This window comes from Lissotriton helveticus, chromosome 6 (genome assembly GCF_964261635.1).
Source record: "Lissotriton helveticus chromosome 6, aLisHel1.1, whole genome shotgun sequence".
Lineage (NCBI taxonomy): Eukaryota > Metazoa > Chordata > Amphibia > Caudata > Salamandridae > Lissotriton > Lissotriton helveticus.
This window is the reverse complement of record NC_136067.1, coordinates 1,070,972,700-1,070,989,774: the sequence shown is the minus strand read 5'-3', so window position 1 is coordinate 1,070,989,774 and position 17,075 is coordinate 1,070,972,700. Positions and strand designations below refer to the sequence as shown.

General features: G+C 41.0%; 1 protein-coding gene across 1 annotated transcript in view; it reads left to right on the top strand.

The window, feature by feature from the left end:
* The window catches only part of LOC144762616 (chitin synthase chs-2-like), a 350,513-nt gene that overhangs the window by 254,683 nt on the left and 78,755 nt on the right, over positions 1 to 17,075 (top strand). The window contains exon 13 of the mRNA XM_078647843.1: positions 11,099 to 11,501. Coding sequence (XP_078503969.1) covers positions 11,099 to 11,501 — 403 coding nt within the window. The remainder of the gene's footprint in view (positions 1 to 11,098; positions 11,502 to 17,075) is intronic.

Here is a 17,075-nt window from a genome sequence, read left to right as displayed (position 1 = left end):
TACAAGCACTCAGCCTTGAACCTATTCCCAATAATGTTGCAAAATTGCTCCATTTCCCACGTGGTAGAAATGATTCCTTCTCAAGCTCAGAAAACATCATCCTTTTTACCTGCACACATATGATATGTCATCCATCTGCACCTTCCCTGACAATAGTTTTAGTTAAAAAAGGTGTGATTCATCTTGACATTTTGTTGTTGAACTGGATTGACACCATTGACATTAGATCATCAATTGTTAACTGTTGCCCGCATAATTATTTATATGCCCAATTCCCTCAACAAGCTGAAAAGTTGACACAGTGTCTCGTATGATACCAAGAGGTTTTATGGCCGGAGCCATTTTGGAACACGTTTCACTTGGTTGGGCAACCACAGTTGTTTTTGTTTCAGCAGGAAAGTAGCATAATTGCCAAAAACTATAAAGCTATCAACATGCCTCTTCCTTTCGCCAGTTGTAGCCACATCAGAGCGGCACTGGTCCTCATATCCCCATATTAAAGTTGTTAGTATAGAGGTAATGCGTGGAAACGTTTTCTGGAAATTCAGAGTTACCAAGGATGGTGTGACGAGTATTACAGATGATATCAACACTTCAACAGTATCACTCCAGAGTTTGAATACTGAGTTAGAGACTAGCCTGGCAAGATAGTTGACACATTTCATACCTGCATCTGAGACATTGTACATAGATCACGCCATTGTCAAAGTTATAGTTTCTGTTTTATATAGACTAAGGCAATAATCTGAGAAGAGGAGTGCACAATAACACTTTTGGCGAAAGTCAGAAATCAAGGAATTGGGCTCAGATATGAAGGGGGGATGTCATCCACACATGCCTAAAGTTTAGCTACTGAAGATGCCTCCAGTAGAACCCAAACATAACTAACTAGTTCCCCTCGTCTAATGAAGAAGAACAAATGGCAACCTAAAAGACAATGGTGTAGAAATGTATCTCTTATTGGGTTCTACTTAAATTGTAATAGTCACAGAAAGATAAAGCAAAACTACAGTCAATACTAGGGCTGAAGTTGTTAGATGGTAGCTGAATATTTGAGGGCTTAGGGATAAAGCTGCACCATCAATTTAAGGTCATTGGCTTATTTATATCATCAATACATTTGAGGAGACCTCTCTTAGTAGCAACCTATGCTAGTTTGAACATGGCTAATTGAAGTGATAGTAGCTAGGTGAGAATCAAGTGCAATACATCAACATCAGATTTCAAAGCAGTAGTTGCTTCCCTCACCTTCTATTAGCTTTAGCATGAGCAAGGTGTAATTCATGGTATATAGTTTGAATGTGGACAGGAAGATGGGAATGTTTGAGGTTTGCATTAGAGGGCAATTAAAGGATGGCTATTAAAATGAGAGTTGAATGCCACCCTATAGAGTGAGGGAGTATATCCATGAGAAAGTCTAGAACAGCTGAGAACACCTGTGCTTAGTGTATACTATGAAGACTTATCGGGACCGACAAGACATTTGGTTAACTTAGTGGTCAAGAGGTTTAAAACGAATCGGCTTAGGAAATAATTGGTGTAAACATGAGGTTGACATAATTAGAATAAATGTTTGAACTTTAGCTTCCGAGAGAGGAAGGGGAGATAACCAAGCGGGAGAACATTTGGGTTTCTATAATGTGATAGTATTTGAGAATGACGTAGGAGTCAGGCGTATGTAACCAGATATGTATATCACCTAAAATTAAGGTCTGGTTAACTGATGAGGTCCTAAGATTCTTAGAAAGAGTGAAGTTAAGCTCTAGATGAGCCTGAAAGATGGTAGATGTAAACAATGTTAAGGCTGGTAGAGGGAGAAAGAAAAATGTTCAGGAAATCAATGTCCTTAAAATCTGTAACATCAAGGAGAGCCTTTCAGTATCCACTGGTCATTAGTCACAATGAATGAATGAATGAATTTTATTTTTGCATAATTACTTAAAATCTTTGCAAAATTGCAGTGCATTATCCAGAATTACAATAAAATACGTATCTCACGACATTGTAAAACATTTGTCTAAACGTATATATATAAATAAAAGACTATTGGTTGGTCAGTAATACCAGACCATATCTAAAATGTGGCCTTGTTCTTATATTCAATGGTTTTTTGTTGTTGTTGTTTTTAAAAAAAAATCAATATTAGCAAAGATCCATATTCCCTGGGTTTTCATTTCAAATTAAATGGTAGTTCATTGTGGGGCACAGTTGCCACCCCACGTTTTTCCTCTGTGTTGTTTCTGATTAGGGCCATTCGTGTCATGTTCATATATTTGCCAAATTTCACCAGGTTTGAAGACTCTAAACTTGACTGAAGCAGTGCCACTGCATCAGTGCATCTTCTGGTCCCATGTCTCAGGATCATTGGTTTTAACAGAATACCTTGATGCTGTAGTAATGCAGGGCAGCAGCATAGTAGATGTACCAATGATTCATCCCTATAATTACACAGCCTGCAACTGACTATATTGTTCAATGATTTCCAAGCCGGGTTCAGTTCTTTTATTGGTAGGGGGACTAGACGCGCCCATTGAATTTCCTTCAAATACTTCCTTCCTAGAGAACTGTTATGTATGGCTGGATTTAATGCGACTCGTATTCTTTAGTTAGGCCGGCCAGACCTCTGTTTACCTTCAGTCTTGCTATATCTTCATTCCTTGATATCTGGTTGTGTGCATTTTTAGCACCCTCTTTATTGCAAGGTAGTTTAGACCTTCTAGTGACCAGAATGCTGCAGATAGGTCCAACTCTGCCACTGTCTCCAGGCAGTATTTCTGCCATGGTTTCGACAACCCCTCAAATATTGTTCTTAATGCCTCCTTTCTGATCCTTTCTGAGCTGTTGTCGTCTTGAACCAAAATTTAACCAGGGTGCTCCTGCATTCGTATTTTTGTTGTACAAGGCCAAACTCAAGCCGAATGTGGGAGTTTCTTGTGTACTTGGGGAGCCTAAAAAGCCCTTTGTAACACTGGCACTGAGCTTTTTCCATCATCTTTTCCATCTTACCTGGGAATGCCTGTGATGCATACCCAGCAACAGCAAGGAGTTTTGATTTTGTGACTCTCATGATGGGTTTCGTGGTAGGGCTATATGATTTACCATGGAGTTTGCAGAGGGTGGAAATGGCGGCTTGTATTTTGGCTTGCGTCTTGGACTGGTGCAAGGTTGCCTTGCCTTTGTTGTTCAGCCATGCTCCTAAATATTGATATGCTCTTTCTGTGGCTATGCTGTTGTTGCCCAGTCTCCACTTTAAACATGTTTTCTTCATGTGTTTACCAAACACCACAACTTTTGTTTTACTGAAGTTGGCCACAAGTTCGTTTTCCAGGTTGTAATTATTTAGTGCATTCAACCCTCTTTGTAAACCTACTCTGGTGTGATCAAGAATCACCAGGTCGTTAGCGTACTGAAGTATATTTAGTCGTTGCTGTTCGATTTTTGGGATTAACAAACTTGCTCCATGTATAGCATTCCCCCGGTCTGCCGTGTAAAGATTAAAAAGTGTAGGTGCTAAAACGCAGCCATGCTTTAGGCCACGGTCAGTTGACATTTTATGTGTGACTGTATCCCCCACCAGTTTGATCCTCACCCGCATGTTGGTATACAGTGACATCAGTGCCTTCAATAGTATTCCGGGGATCTTCCAGCAGGACAATTTGTGCCACAGCTTACTTTGTTTAACTCCATCGAAGGCGGCTGAATAATCTATGAAACATGCAAATACTGGCAGACATTTACTGGAGTTTGCCTGATATGCCAGGAACGAAAGGGCCATAATGTTATCTATAGTGGAGCAGTCTTTTCGGAATCCGATCTGGTAAAAAGGTAGCATTTCATTATCCTCTATCCAGGCTGTTAGTTCATGTAACAAAGGGCTGGCATATGCTTTGCCTTTGATGTCTTGCAAGGCAATGAGTCTATAAATTTTAGAGTCCGTTTTTGCTCCCTTCTTATATATTGGTTGCAATAGAGAGCCTCGCCAGGCATCCGGCACGTCACCATAGGCTCTGCATTCCCAGTACAGCGTTGTTAACAGGTCTGCCCTCTCCTTAGGATCCTGCTTAAACAGTTTGCCTGGTAGGCCGTTTGGGCCCGGGGCTCCGTCCTGTTTTATATTTTTTTAAATCTTCATAACTTCTTTCGGCTCCAGCACTTGACCCCCCATATCTGTTTGGTCGTCTTCCTCCACTTCAGCCCCATCTGTTACTGGGAAAAAGCTGACATTTTGGCCACCTGGGATCATTGTATATATTTCTGCCGTGTGGTCAAGCCAGGCGTCGGCTGTAACTGTATTCCGCCTGTCCGTTTTTTTATTTTCCATCTTGGCTATGTACTCCCAGAATTGCATTAGTCGTATGCTTTCATTATATTATCTGATGCTCATCTCATCTTGTCTTATCTGATGATCATCATTTCCCTTTTTGTAGCTATACAATTTGTTGCTTTGAAGTGGCTGCCAAGTTGCCCAAGTGCTACACCGAGCCAAATAAAATAAATAAATGGAGTGATAGTGTACTGTTGAATGACTACAACATGTTGTATAAGGGTAATTATACACAACAAATTTTACTCTCTCGATCTCTCTTCTCCTCCCCTCTCTAGTCTTCAACCCTGCTTATCCATTTAGACATGGCGCAAGTCGCGAATATTGAGTGCAAAATATTAAATGGACACAATATTGTGACCAGAGTATTGAGGGACAAAATATCAAAAGGCAAGTTTCAATGCATTTCTATACATAACTCCTCATATGCCTTGTACCTATGTGATGATATATCTTCAAGCACGTAGATGTGGTGTTAAGAATAGTAAATCTTTGCCTCCCTCTGTGCACTTACTTGTTCAATACTTTGTCCCTCAGTATTCCAGTCACGATATTGTAGCTTTCGATAGGTTGTCCTCGATATTTCCTACAACAATCTTTCACCTCCTCTTCTGCTTCCCTCCTACCTTTCTTATTCCTCTCCCTTTATCCCCAATACATCATTTTGTCTCTTCTACCCAGTTATTCTCCCCTTCTCATGCTTTCTCTCTCTTCCTATCTTGTCCACTCAACCCTCCTTCCTTCCCGACCTTCACCCTCCAATCCAATTTTTGCTGCCCCCTCACCTGCTCCTTCCTCCACTTTTCCCTCATACCACTCTCTGTGGTCTACTCGTCTCCATTCCTCTCACTGTCGCTCTAATCTTCTGCCCATTTTCCTCTTGTCTCTTCCATTCGTAGTTTATTACAAGCCCCTTTGTGTGGCTGTTGCTGTTACTATATAAAGTTCACCTGTGCCTCACAGTGCAATGATACTATATTCAATTCTTAAATTAATAAATACGCTGAATGTAAAAGGGCCTCTTGAAATGTAAAATACAGATTACAATAACATTTAATTTAATTTGTACTGTCAGGGAACTAAATGTTTTGCTTTTATATAAAGTGGAGTGGGTGGAATGTGACGTTATTATATGATAATATATGGAACAACAGTGTATAAAGCTTATCTATACAATCAAATATTCAATAAAATAAAATAAACTTCAACTTGGCTGTCAGAAGCCCTTTTTAAATGTATGCGAGAAATAGTTAGGGACAGGTACCCTCTTCTTCAAAGTAAGGTGTTACTTACAATAGAACAAATGATTGGAGGTGAGGGAAGGCATGTGCCTGGAGTAAATATGGCTGAAGGGATCAGGGTGTAGGAGAAGTTGGAGTTAAAGATGTAGGCTGGCTCAGGGAAGGTCATAACCCAAAAATAAACTTAGCTGAAGTCTAGCAAGACACAAATACCGGATTGCATGATGACCAGGCACTTCATCCTCTTTCCTTTCAACATTTTCAAATTATCGCAGAGGCTGTTAAAGAGTTTCCATCCAGGATTGAGCCCTGTAGCACCGGACTATGTGATGTTAGAGAAATACTTTGGTGCACACACCATGTCATTTCAGGAATAGAGAATGGCACTTCATGTTCATATAAGTGGAGGAGCGGCTCCACCTTCTGGGGGATCACCCCAACATGTACCACCAACCTTGTACATGCAGGTATGCTTAGAACAATGGTGGTGAGCCAGGAAGGTGTCAATGTATACCCAGAGTTCCTGAATGGGGGGAACACAGTTAATGCAACCCTCACACTCTCAACCAAGCGAGCAGGTAGATCTGACAAACTCAAGAATGCATCAATGAAGGAAAACATGTCAATTGAAAGATAATTAAAACGAGTTGGAGTGTAGGAATTTGTCACCAAAGGTGGCATTCATTACAGTTAGCCATGGAGGGGGTAAATGAACAATTTAAGATATGGGCGCATGCCATGCTTCTAGTGTTTGTTCAAAGAGAGAGAATTAATGACTGTCTTTATTTAGCTAGTGATATCATCACGTACATGCTTTATGTCCTCCCCGCTTTCAACTTCTTTGGTCAAAATTAGGAAATTTGTTCAGAGCAGAAGTCATTGGATTTGGGTGATTCTGCCAAGACAAGTTTAGTTTTCTTGAAGTTTTCAGTCAAATTCTTCTCTGCTGTTTGTCCCATAAGTGGTGTGCCTCGAGACAGTGAATAACAATGGCTTTATTTAAAGGGTCAGAACTGAGAAGATGAATTGTTCTGTTCTGTATATTAATATTGCTATATAGATAGTGCCCACCCAGGAAGTAGCTCCCTGGCCTTAAATTGAGGTTCTTTCATCAGGTAAGGCTGAACCAATTAAGTATAAAGGTCAAAATATATTTATGTCATTGGTATTAGAAGTTAAAAGTGGAAAAAGCTGTCACTGATAATTTTAGTGCTAAATAGGGCAGTGCTTGATGTTAACACCTTATTGTGTCTGTTGAAATTGAGTTTCTGGTTGGCAGAGGTATGCACCCTGTTCTAGCAAGAACTACAATCCTAGTCAAGGTCACCCTAAAATATCCTGTGCTCACCCTCTGGTAGTTTGGCACATAGCAGTGAGGCTTAACTTAAGAGGTTATGTGTAAATTATTTCTGCAGCACTTAAAACAGTAGAACAGTGAAAACACCATAAAGAATTCCACACAGGTTAGAAAAATATAGAATAATGCTATAAATAAAACAAGACCAAACCTAAAAAATCCAACAAATAGAAGTCGAGAAATGAATTTTTAAAGAATACATGTAAAATAGCGCTTAGAAACAATAAGTGCTTAGATAGGATATCTGACTACGCTGGACTGGGGCAAAGTAAAAAGTTCAGGCTGATCGTGATGGTGCGCAGGTTGGATATAGGGACCCACTTGGGCCCACAGAACCAAAGTACTTTGATTCCAGATGTGTCATCGCCGACGAAGATACGAGGTGCATCTGTGTCGAGCCACACACTGGATGAGGTGAGTCGATTTTCTCAACACATTACCAGCAATGCATCAGTTCAGCGAGCAGGGCTCTGGTTCTGAATGCAATGGACGGTTACTGCTCATGCAGTAGGCAATGCATCGATTCCGAAGGCGATGTGCTGGTTTCAAAGGAGATGCGCTGGGTCCGCGCCACTCAATGACAAGGATGTGCTGTTTCCGACTCATGCAAAGGCGAAGATGTGCTGGTCCCAAAGAAGATGCACAGGTTCTGGTTGAAACAGCACTTTATACCCACTTCCAAGGGGCCAAGACTGGGTTGCCACTTCTTGTCAGGGCAAGATTTGGAGCAAGCAAAGTCCAGGTGCTGTAGCAGGATGAATTGAAGTCTTTGATATCTCTAAAACGTAGATCAGGAGGCAAGTCCTTGGAGTCCCTCTGGGTTTTAAGTGATACAGGTCAAGTCTTTCTCACCCAGTCAGGCAGCAGAGCAACTCAGCAAGGCAGGGGGCCAGCAAAGCATCAGTCCAGCAGTGTAGCAGTACTTTTAGCAGCACAGCAGTATGTCTTACTGTCAGAGTCTTAACAAGTCAGAGTCTTAACAAGTTCAGAAGTGTACTGAAGTTATGGTGTTGAAGGTCCAGTACTTATACTCATTTGTGCCTTTGAAGTGGGAGAGACTTCAAAGAAAGCTCCCTTCCTGTCCTGGATCCAGAGTCACTACAAGGGGTATGCAGGCCTTTGTGTGTGGACAGGACACAACCTATTCAGGTGTAATCTCCCAGGAATTCCCCTCCAGATACATTTTAGCTCCCATTGTTTGTGGCTGTCACAAGGGCATACACAAAGCCCAGCTGTCACCCCACCCAGAATGAATAGAGACAGGCAGTAGGCACCAAATGGTGATAGTAAGTAAATGGCAACTTTCTAAAAGTGGCATTTTGGAAAAACGGTAATTTAAAATCCAACTTTACCATAAGTGGTGATTTTAAATTGGGAGTCCAGTGGTACAAAACGTGAAAAGTCTATCTCTTGCTAATTGGGAATTACACTTAAAAGATGTAATAAAGTAATCCCAGAGTTATCCTGTGGTCGAGATAGGCTTTGCAGCAGTACAAAACTAAATTAGGAGAGTTTTTCCCTACCAAGACATGAAAAACTTAAAAGTACATGTCCTATCTTCTAAACACATTCCACCCAACCCTGTGGGTCATACATTTGGAAGGGGCTTCTTGTCCAGATTACAATTTAGTATGACACGTATCAATGGTATGCAATGCAATTGGTTCACTAATAAGTTACTAACACCTTACAGGAGGTGGTAATTGATTCACAAACAAGAAGGTATCCTCTTGGGACACTTTGTTCTTTGTGAATGATGTTGGCAGCCTCAAGGGACAGCTTAATAGCCATATCTGTTCCCTAATGGGAAATATCTTTGTTAATATTAGCACTTGTTCCTTCAAGGAATGCATTCACAGGGATAATGGTCTGCTCTTCCTTGTCACCAACCATCCTTGTGTTTTTAGCCATTCAGATAGGGGTCACAAATAGTGGCCTGCGTAATTAATATACATTACGGCAGTCATTCTGCAGTCCCCTGCAAATGGAGATTTTGCAATACAACCTAGTTGTACATAAGCCACATCATTAAAATAAAACAATGTCTACAAAAAGTCAATTTCCAATTTGATACTACTTTTTTTACTAGTCTTTTAGTACGTCTGTCCCAAAGAGCACAGACTCCCACAAAAATTGGTCCTGTGACAAAGCACCTATTCCCCAAATAGCGACATCTATTAGAGTGCGTTGGACTTGGCCCTTTCTACAGGGACATCCCCAAACTTTTTGCCTTACTCCCCCATTTTTGCAGATTTTTTTTTTGGCTTTAAGACTCTGTGCAGTTTACAACTTTACAACTGCTAAGCAGTGGTAGTCTAAAATAAACCAGCTACCTCACTGGTTGTTTGTTTGTGTGTTTAGTCTACCATGGATACTAATTAAGGAAACCAAGCACTGTGTAGATAGTTTGTTTTACATCTTTGGACCCGAATAATTGCCATTTGATCTTGGGACAACCTAGGCAAGAAGCATGTTGACCTCTAGAATTTAGCCCCTGCAGAACACTACATCAGTAGTGTGTCACTATCATTTTTAAATGAGATTAGTAGACTCGCTGATTAAAAATTAATTTTGAGTACCACTACATCCCATGTTCTTATTTTTACTCACACTTGGCACCCACACTTTCGACACTCATCTACATCACAAGGCCCTATACCCGCACCGCACTGCACCTTGAGGCATTGGGAATAAAAGATTTCCGACAAAGAGCCCCTCATGGGGTGCCTGTCAGACATTGCAGCGCCGGCTTGACAAAGAGCATCAACTATGATGAAGCATGACACTCAGCCAGGTGTGTGAGGGCCCTAGTTCCTAAAGTGGGAGACACCTTCTCCCCCTGTTTTGGACATTAACCTACACCAACCGGTCCTCTTCTTTTTCTTTTTACATTCTTCAGGAACTGCATAACTTGTTGTTATATATTTACTATGGGGCATTTATGCTGAACCTATAAGTGTCCCAGTCCCTCCCTTATGTTTGTTATGTCCTTAACAATTACCCAGGACTTCGCATCACAACCGGGCAGCTCTTTGGAACTGCTGCTGTGCGACTCATCCTCAACACGGTATCCCACAACACTCCGCAACCAGGATTTAAGGTACTCTTGCTCAGCAGAGCTAACTTGGTCCCAGTGTCTGCTCCATCGTGGTCGGAGTGCACTTGTAGCTTTTTCCCAGTCCGGCATCACAGATAACCACAGTTAGGCACTATTTTCACTTATATCTTTGAGATTGCATAGCTCTAGTTCTGCTGAATGAATTTTTGTTGTTTAAATCCGAAATCATTTATTAAATTTTACTCTATTTTTCTAAATTGGTATGGGGTTTTTCATGTGTTGTGTTTTCACTTTATTACTGTTTTGAACTGCAGTATACATACTTTACACATCGCCTCTAAGTCAAGCCACCAGAGGGTTAGGCACAATTTACTTTGTGGTTTGCTTCTGTTTCACCCTGACAGGGATTGTGTTTTCTGCTTCAGCTGTGTTTCACCCCACTCAACCAGTAGCCCAATTTTCAACAGAGTGAACATGTGGTGGAAACCAGTGGAGTTAGGATTCTCACTTATAGTGGACTTGGGTGTCACTACCTTCAAAATGCTGTGACATTATCTGTCAATGCTACATATACCTACTGCTGTCAACTCCTTGGAACAATATTTTGAATGTGTTCGGCGCAAAAGATGTCATGTTTGGAAGAGTTCAGACATGCTACAATAGTCTTCCAGCAACTGTAGTTCCCATTTTCCTCCATTGTTAACATCGTGGGTGGTGGTGCACTAACAAAATTAACGGAAAGGTATGTATGCAATCAATACGTTAATACATCCGTTGATGCCCTCACTGATGGACTGCAGCTGAACACCTATGAAGAACAGGTTCATTTACTGTTTTTTTTTGCATAGTAACTTGCCCAGATAATAGCACTCTGACTTTAAAACCCTTCTAACTTCTCTTAAACGGTATTCAGCAGGGCTATTTTTTATAAGATATTGTATTTTGAGATGATATAAGTAGGATGCTAAAGATACAGGAATCTCTCATGTGCAGTGGCCTAGGTGCCAATGTAGGGATGGAAATATCCTTTGTGAAAATAACTTGCTATGGATGTATTGTGGTGGGATAAACATAAATAAAACTTTATCACACACTCTGCTCTTTCTCTTTGTTTATAGGTGACATGGTTCAGGAGGAAACTTTCATGACTCCCACTGGATTGTTTCTCATTTTTATGAGTCTTTTGTACGTAGTAACAGCAATGCTGCACCCAAAAGAGTTCCATCTGCTGATCTATGGTCTGCTGTACATTATCTGTGTTCCCAGTGGCTATCTCCTAATGACCATCTACTCAATGGCTAACTTGCACGTGGTCTCCTGGGGTACCCGGGAGACCTCTACAACAATCGAAGTAAAGAAAGAGGAGCAAGACGAGCCTACCCCACATGCATGGTACCAGAAGAAATGGCAATGCTTCTGTTGGGACATCGAGATGCAGGTTCGCAATAACAACTATAAAATGATGCCCAGCACAAAAAAAACACAAATAGCGCAATTAGAAGATGCTGCACCACAGGAAAGGTAAAGAAACAATAGTTAACATTTGAGACATTCATTATGAGGAACTTTCAATTTGATTAGATTTTGAATCTTTTGTTATTTCCAAGATTTTACAGTATAACCGAGTCTGGACAGGATATCTTTACCCAGAGTTGAATTCCTCTCTGTGAGAAATCCAAAGCAAAAACCTAATTCCATCAGAAACCATACGTTATACCAAAAAGCCATTTTACCCATGTAAGTCAGTAGATTTCCATCTTTCAACTTCTACTGTCAACAAATGAAGCATCTAGTGAACAGTAATAGTTAGGCGGGGTCTCAGACTCCATTAGCTCAATTTTGGGAAGGGACATCATGAAGACCATGAAAAGAACATAAGGTGTCCTGGTGGGAAGAAATAATCATGGCAGAGTCAATGGTTTTTAATGGTGCGTGAGGCAAGGCTGTTAGGGGCATAAGAACAGGGTGGTAGGAGGCTAGTAGTTTGATGTATGTGAAATGGTACTGACTGGTGGGAGAGGGTGGGCGTGAGAGCATTTTGTCTAGAGGGGTGTCTGGTTGAGTGATTGAATGGTAAATGGATTTAAGTCTCCATTGCTAATGGATGGTGACTAGGAAACTGGAGAGCAAAGAAAGGGTGACTGGATGAAGATGTTTACATGTTGTGTGTCTCAGAGAGACTGGTGGAGGGTGTAGGTCTCAAAGTAGTAATGGGTTGTAAATGGTTGTTTAATGAATAGTGGTAATTTACTTTTACATCCCCAAGACAGAAATAGGAACCATAAATGGCTGCCTCAACTGATGACTGAATTGTTAACTTTGCTCTCCAACTCTAAACAGGCGGTGTGCCTAGGATGTTTGCCTCATAACATATTAATGATGGTATTACCTTCCAGCCTGGCAGGAGGCGATGGGTTGCAGAGGAAGAACCATATCCACTTGTGTAGTTTGGACTCTGATTGTCAGGAAATTAATATCCTACCAGGAGGAAGCCCCTCAACAAAGTGCAGTACAACTCAGTTCCTGATTTTATAGAGGACAGGGCCTCATCAGAATCTGAGCATGAACAGACAAAAAACAATCAGATAACTTGTCACCCGTTACTTCAGGGTTTCAGCTGATGCGATGTCCTCAATTAATATTTCTAACATTGGATATAGCTTTCCCATCTGAAGGTAGACACTCCTCTTAGGTATTCCATTTAATTGTAGCCTCTTTTAGCATAGCTTTTTAAGAGATTGGTGTCAAGATCTGGCAGTCCCTTCAGAGGAAAAAAGGCATAAGAAGACACTTTAGAAGGGGCTCTGGCTTTTAGCTTTTTGACGACCCACTGTGAATAGATACAGAAGCTGTTGCTGGAGCCAGGTCTCATCTTTCTAGAGATGGCTCACTGCTGTGCTTTTCAGCAACTTTTTAAAGCATACCCAGGGCCCCAGGATTTTGGGGATTTTAGGGCTGCAGCATTTTACACATAGTTATGGATTGGCAGCGTTTGCCTCTTAATCCATCCTCTGCTGCATAATCTGCAGATTTCAGCAATAAAAACATTTTTGTTTCTAGCTCCAATGAATAAAAAGTTACTAAAAACCGCTGCAAAATGTGTTATCATGTAGTGGAAGACCCTTCCTAAAGGTTGATTGGTCACCTTTCTGTTGCTTATATTACTATTTTGGTGTCAAAGTGGTACTAGGGAGGTAAAACCTTTGCTCAGAAGTGCACTGTAAGGTGTAAAAATGCCAAAATAATGAGGTAATGCTAACACAAAATGTGATACATTACATTGCATCATTTTCCTTTTTTTTGCCGCATAACTTGGTCCTTCACTGCAGCAAAAATCCAGTGACCCTAGGCATACCCCAAGAATGACTATTATGGCTGCAAACATGCTCCAGCACACCCCCCCCCCCCCCCCCCCACACACACACACATGTCTAAGTGACTGGGAAGTAAAGACTACAGAATCTTTTACCTTGCTGATGAACCTTACACTAAACCTTGTACCAAATAATGTGGTAACCTGCCTCTACAATAAGATGTGTGATCATACTTTTGTTCAGTGCCATTGAGGGCCCGTTGTAAGGCGCGCTCTACACATCTGATTCCTCATACGGAAGACCAGAGAAGCAAAGCCCAGATCTTGCAAGCTGCACTGGACTCCTCAGTTGCTTTCCACCCTTGTTGATTAGGGTAAACAGTTTTTTCACCTTTTATATACTCTAGTCCAACACAGCTATCCTACTCCATCTTTAAACAGACACCAAATTTGCCCAGGCCAATGATGCCAGTTCACAAGATTATTAGTGTGGCCAGCCCTCGAGAAGGGAAAGTACTCCTGTGCAGTACATAGGGAATTGGAAAATAGCTAATGATGTACATTGTTATCCTTTTGTTGTTCCACTAGTTTGTTACCAACGCTTTAAGCTGAGATAATAAACGTAGTTGTCTCTTTTTTCATGGTGTAGCAGTAATGGGTCTTTTAAAGAAAGTATCTGGAAGACAGTGGTTGCCTAGATAGGTGTCCCCAGCGCCATTTTCCTAGCTGGTCTTACATACCCTTCTTAGAGCAGCTCTCCTTTCCAGTGAGGTCCATTGCCCTCAAATGAAGCAGGAGATGAACCCCACTTAAACTCCCCAAGGGGGCTGTATAGGTTTTTTTGGTTGTCCCTTCACTCCACAACACAAAGCGCCATTACATCATTGAGTTGCCACTAACATTGTCAGCAAATCTCTGAAAGAATAGGAAAGAATACAGTTGTAAGTCAATGAAGAGAACAGATGCCTTTTTAGAGACCCCTAAAACCCACCCACTCAGAGGCAAATGGCTCTAAAATGTGCAACCCAAATCACTGCTAAAGCATTCCGCTGTTGGAACTATCTTACTGTTTCCAAAATCAAAGCAACAATGTTGAGAATATAACCATTAGAGTGAAAACAAAATAAAAAATGCAATGCAGCCCCAGTCTGAATACAATGCTTAAACTACAACACCAGTCTAAACAGAATGCAGAAATAGCGTTATAAATCAAGGAGTACAAAACTGTGTTGCCCCTCTTCTATGACTACAATCCTAAACAAACAATGGCAAAGCAAATAGGTCTTGGTCTACAAGATTGTTGTATGGGAATGTCAAGTATTGCTAGTAAATAGCATGTAAATTGAAATGTATTTGTGGCAGTGGCGGCTCCTCGTGGGAGTTCTGTGGGAGGCGGGGCCGGGGAGGGGCAGGGTGGGGGTAGTAAACTCCGGCTTACGGCCGAACGGAATTAAGTAAAGAAATAAATAAATAAAACAAATTACATTGTGGGCGTTGCAGCGCCAATCTGTGATGCAGCTCGCGCAATGCCATTCTTTTTATTTATATATTTCTTTACTTAACTCTGTTTGCCCGAAAGCCAGAGTTTACTACCCCGCACCCTGCCCCTCCCCCACCCCACTGCCCGCAGCACTCCCACGAGGAGCCGCCACTGATTTGTGGGAAGCAAAGAACAGTACAATAATATTTGGGGCAGTTTTAAAGGTCAGGTGAAAGTGATACTGCCACGAGATACCTGAAAATCCATGTAAGTTAGAAAATGCTGCTGCCAGAGAAAAACGCCACACATCATTTAGTTATCTGAGGCACTTTAATAACATTACAATGTCATGTGTGTGCCCCTGAAAGTGCAACCTTAGACAGCTTGTCAATAAACAAAATGATAACTGCTTTGTGGCAGTAAAGCAATTTTTGTGGAAGCACACAACTTCAGCAGAATCAGAACACCACTCCTGGCTCCCAGCATGTGGGTGGAGCCAAAGTCCATTTTCTGGTGATTCCCACAGAATTGTCTGGCGACATCTGCATTGCCCAGCCTGACCATAAAAGGTAGAAATGAACAAGAGACATAAGTAAGTCTCCAAGCTAGCAGAGAATCAAAGAGCATAATGGGCAATTTGGAAATTGCTAAATATATTTACATTTTATAAATAAGTGTGGTATTAAGAATTTTTATGTTCAAAACACTGAAATAGACATTGAACTTTTGCCCAGTTCTTTTCATTTAGGACTCACACTGACAGTTAGGTTTCGCCAATCATTGATTATATATAATTATTTGGACTAGTTTAGCACAGGTTGTAGCAGTCACAAACAAAACATGTACACCATTTCATTTAGGGTTGATACAATACTCCATAGGAATGACCATGTTTTCATTGATACTAAATGTACAAAGAACATTTTGCACCAAACTTTGAAGAAAAATAAGTAGTGCAAGGCAGTGCAATTGAGAGAGCAAAGTTATAATGAGAGAGGGGGCCAAAAAAGGATTTTAAGCTTTTTCTCTCAAACTTTGTTATTGAGATTGACGATGTAGCATAGATACAAAAACAGAGACATTTCTTGATTGTATAAATCTTATGTACACACAAATTTTGTAGAACCTGGGAAAATATCAGTCGAAGTTGGAGCAATGGCGTAACTCAAAATAAAGCCCCCCTTGCGGAATGTGAAGAGAGACTCTTGAGTCTCCCATATCTCACAGATATTTACTTGGCTTCTGCTAAATGGATGGGGGCCCCCTGATGGATTTCGCCCCTGGGTTATGCATTACACATCTGAGTTGGAGTCATTGCTGATTTATAAATACAGGAATGGAGGAGAGAACTGCATAACTAGTGAATGAACAGCAAATTAGGATTGCGTGCAGGGCAGAATTATACCATGCAAAATAAATAAATACTTAAAGTGAACGACAAAAGGGTTAGATTTAGCTTGGAGAGAAGACAGAAAAGAATAGAAAGGAGAATTAAGAAGAGAGAAGGGTTTTAATTTTAGAAACTTATCATAGACAAATGTAGCCATCAATGAAAAGAAAAAAGGCTTAAACAAATTACACAATATTCAACAGGTATTGAACAGTGCCTTAATGCTGCCATTGTTCATGTGTGCTTTGGTGCATACACCCCTTAGATGCTCAAGAACATCTGGAACATTTTTAAAATGCAAAAGAGCATTCTTATTGGCTGAATTTCCCAAATGTTCGTGAACATGATTGACCGTGATTGGCTGGAACCCATCTGAAAAATGTTCAGTGGGCAGCAGTTTTGTTTGGCTCACACTTGATTTTGAACTATAATGTGTTCTCAGATCAAATTAGAGAATATATCAAAAATGGTTTATTTAATCCTAAATGTCAAAAAGATTGCTAAGGATGGCAAAGCATGTTAATTTGTTTGTTTTAAGAAAATCCCTCTTAATGTTCACAAACAGCAGTAGCTGCTGCTGGACCATGAATTAGTGAGTGAGCCTCGGGCCCACCCACTTCTATATATCTCTTCCTGCCATGCTGAACTGTCTTGGATCAGGGGAATGGGGGTTTAAAATACACTCTGGTCTTGCCAAAAAGCGAGGCTAGGAAGTCTAATCCTCTTGGGTCTTACCAAGTGGTCATGGATGGTTTTATTGTGTCTTTCCCTAAGAAATTCCTCTCACCTTGCCAAAAGTTGAGGCTTCTTTCCTCTTACTCCTACAACCTTGACTTTGTATAAAAGAAGGTTCTCTGTGTCCCCACCCACAGGGTGGCCTAGCCTGAAATACCACTAAGCCTCATCTAAGAG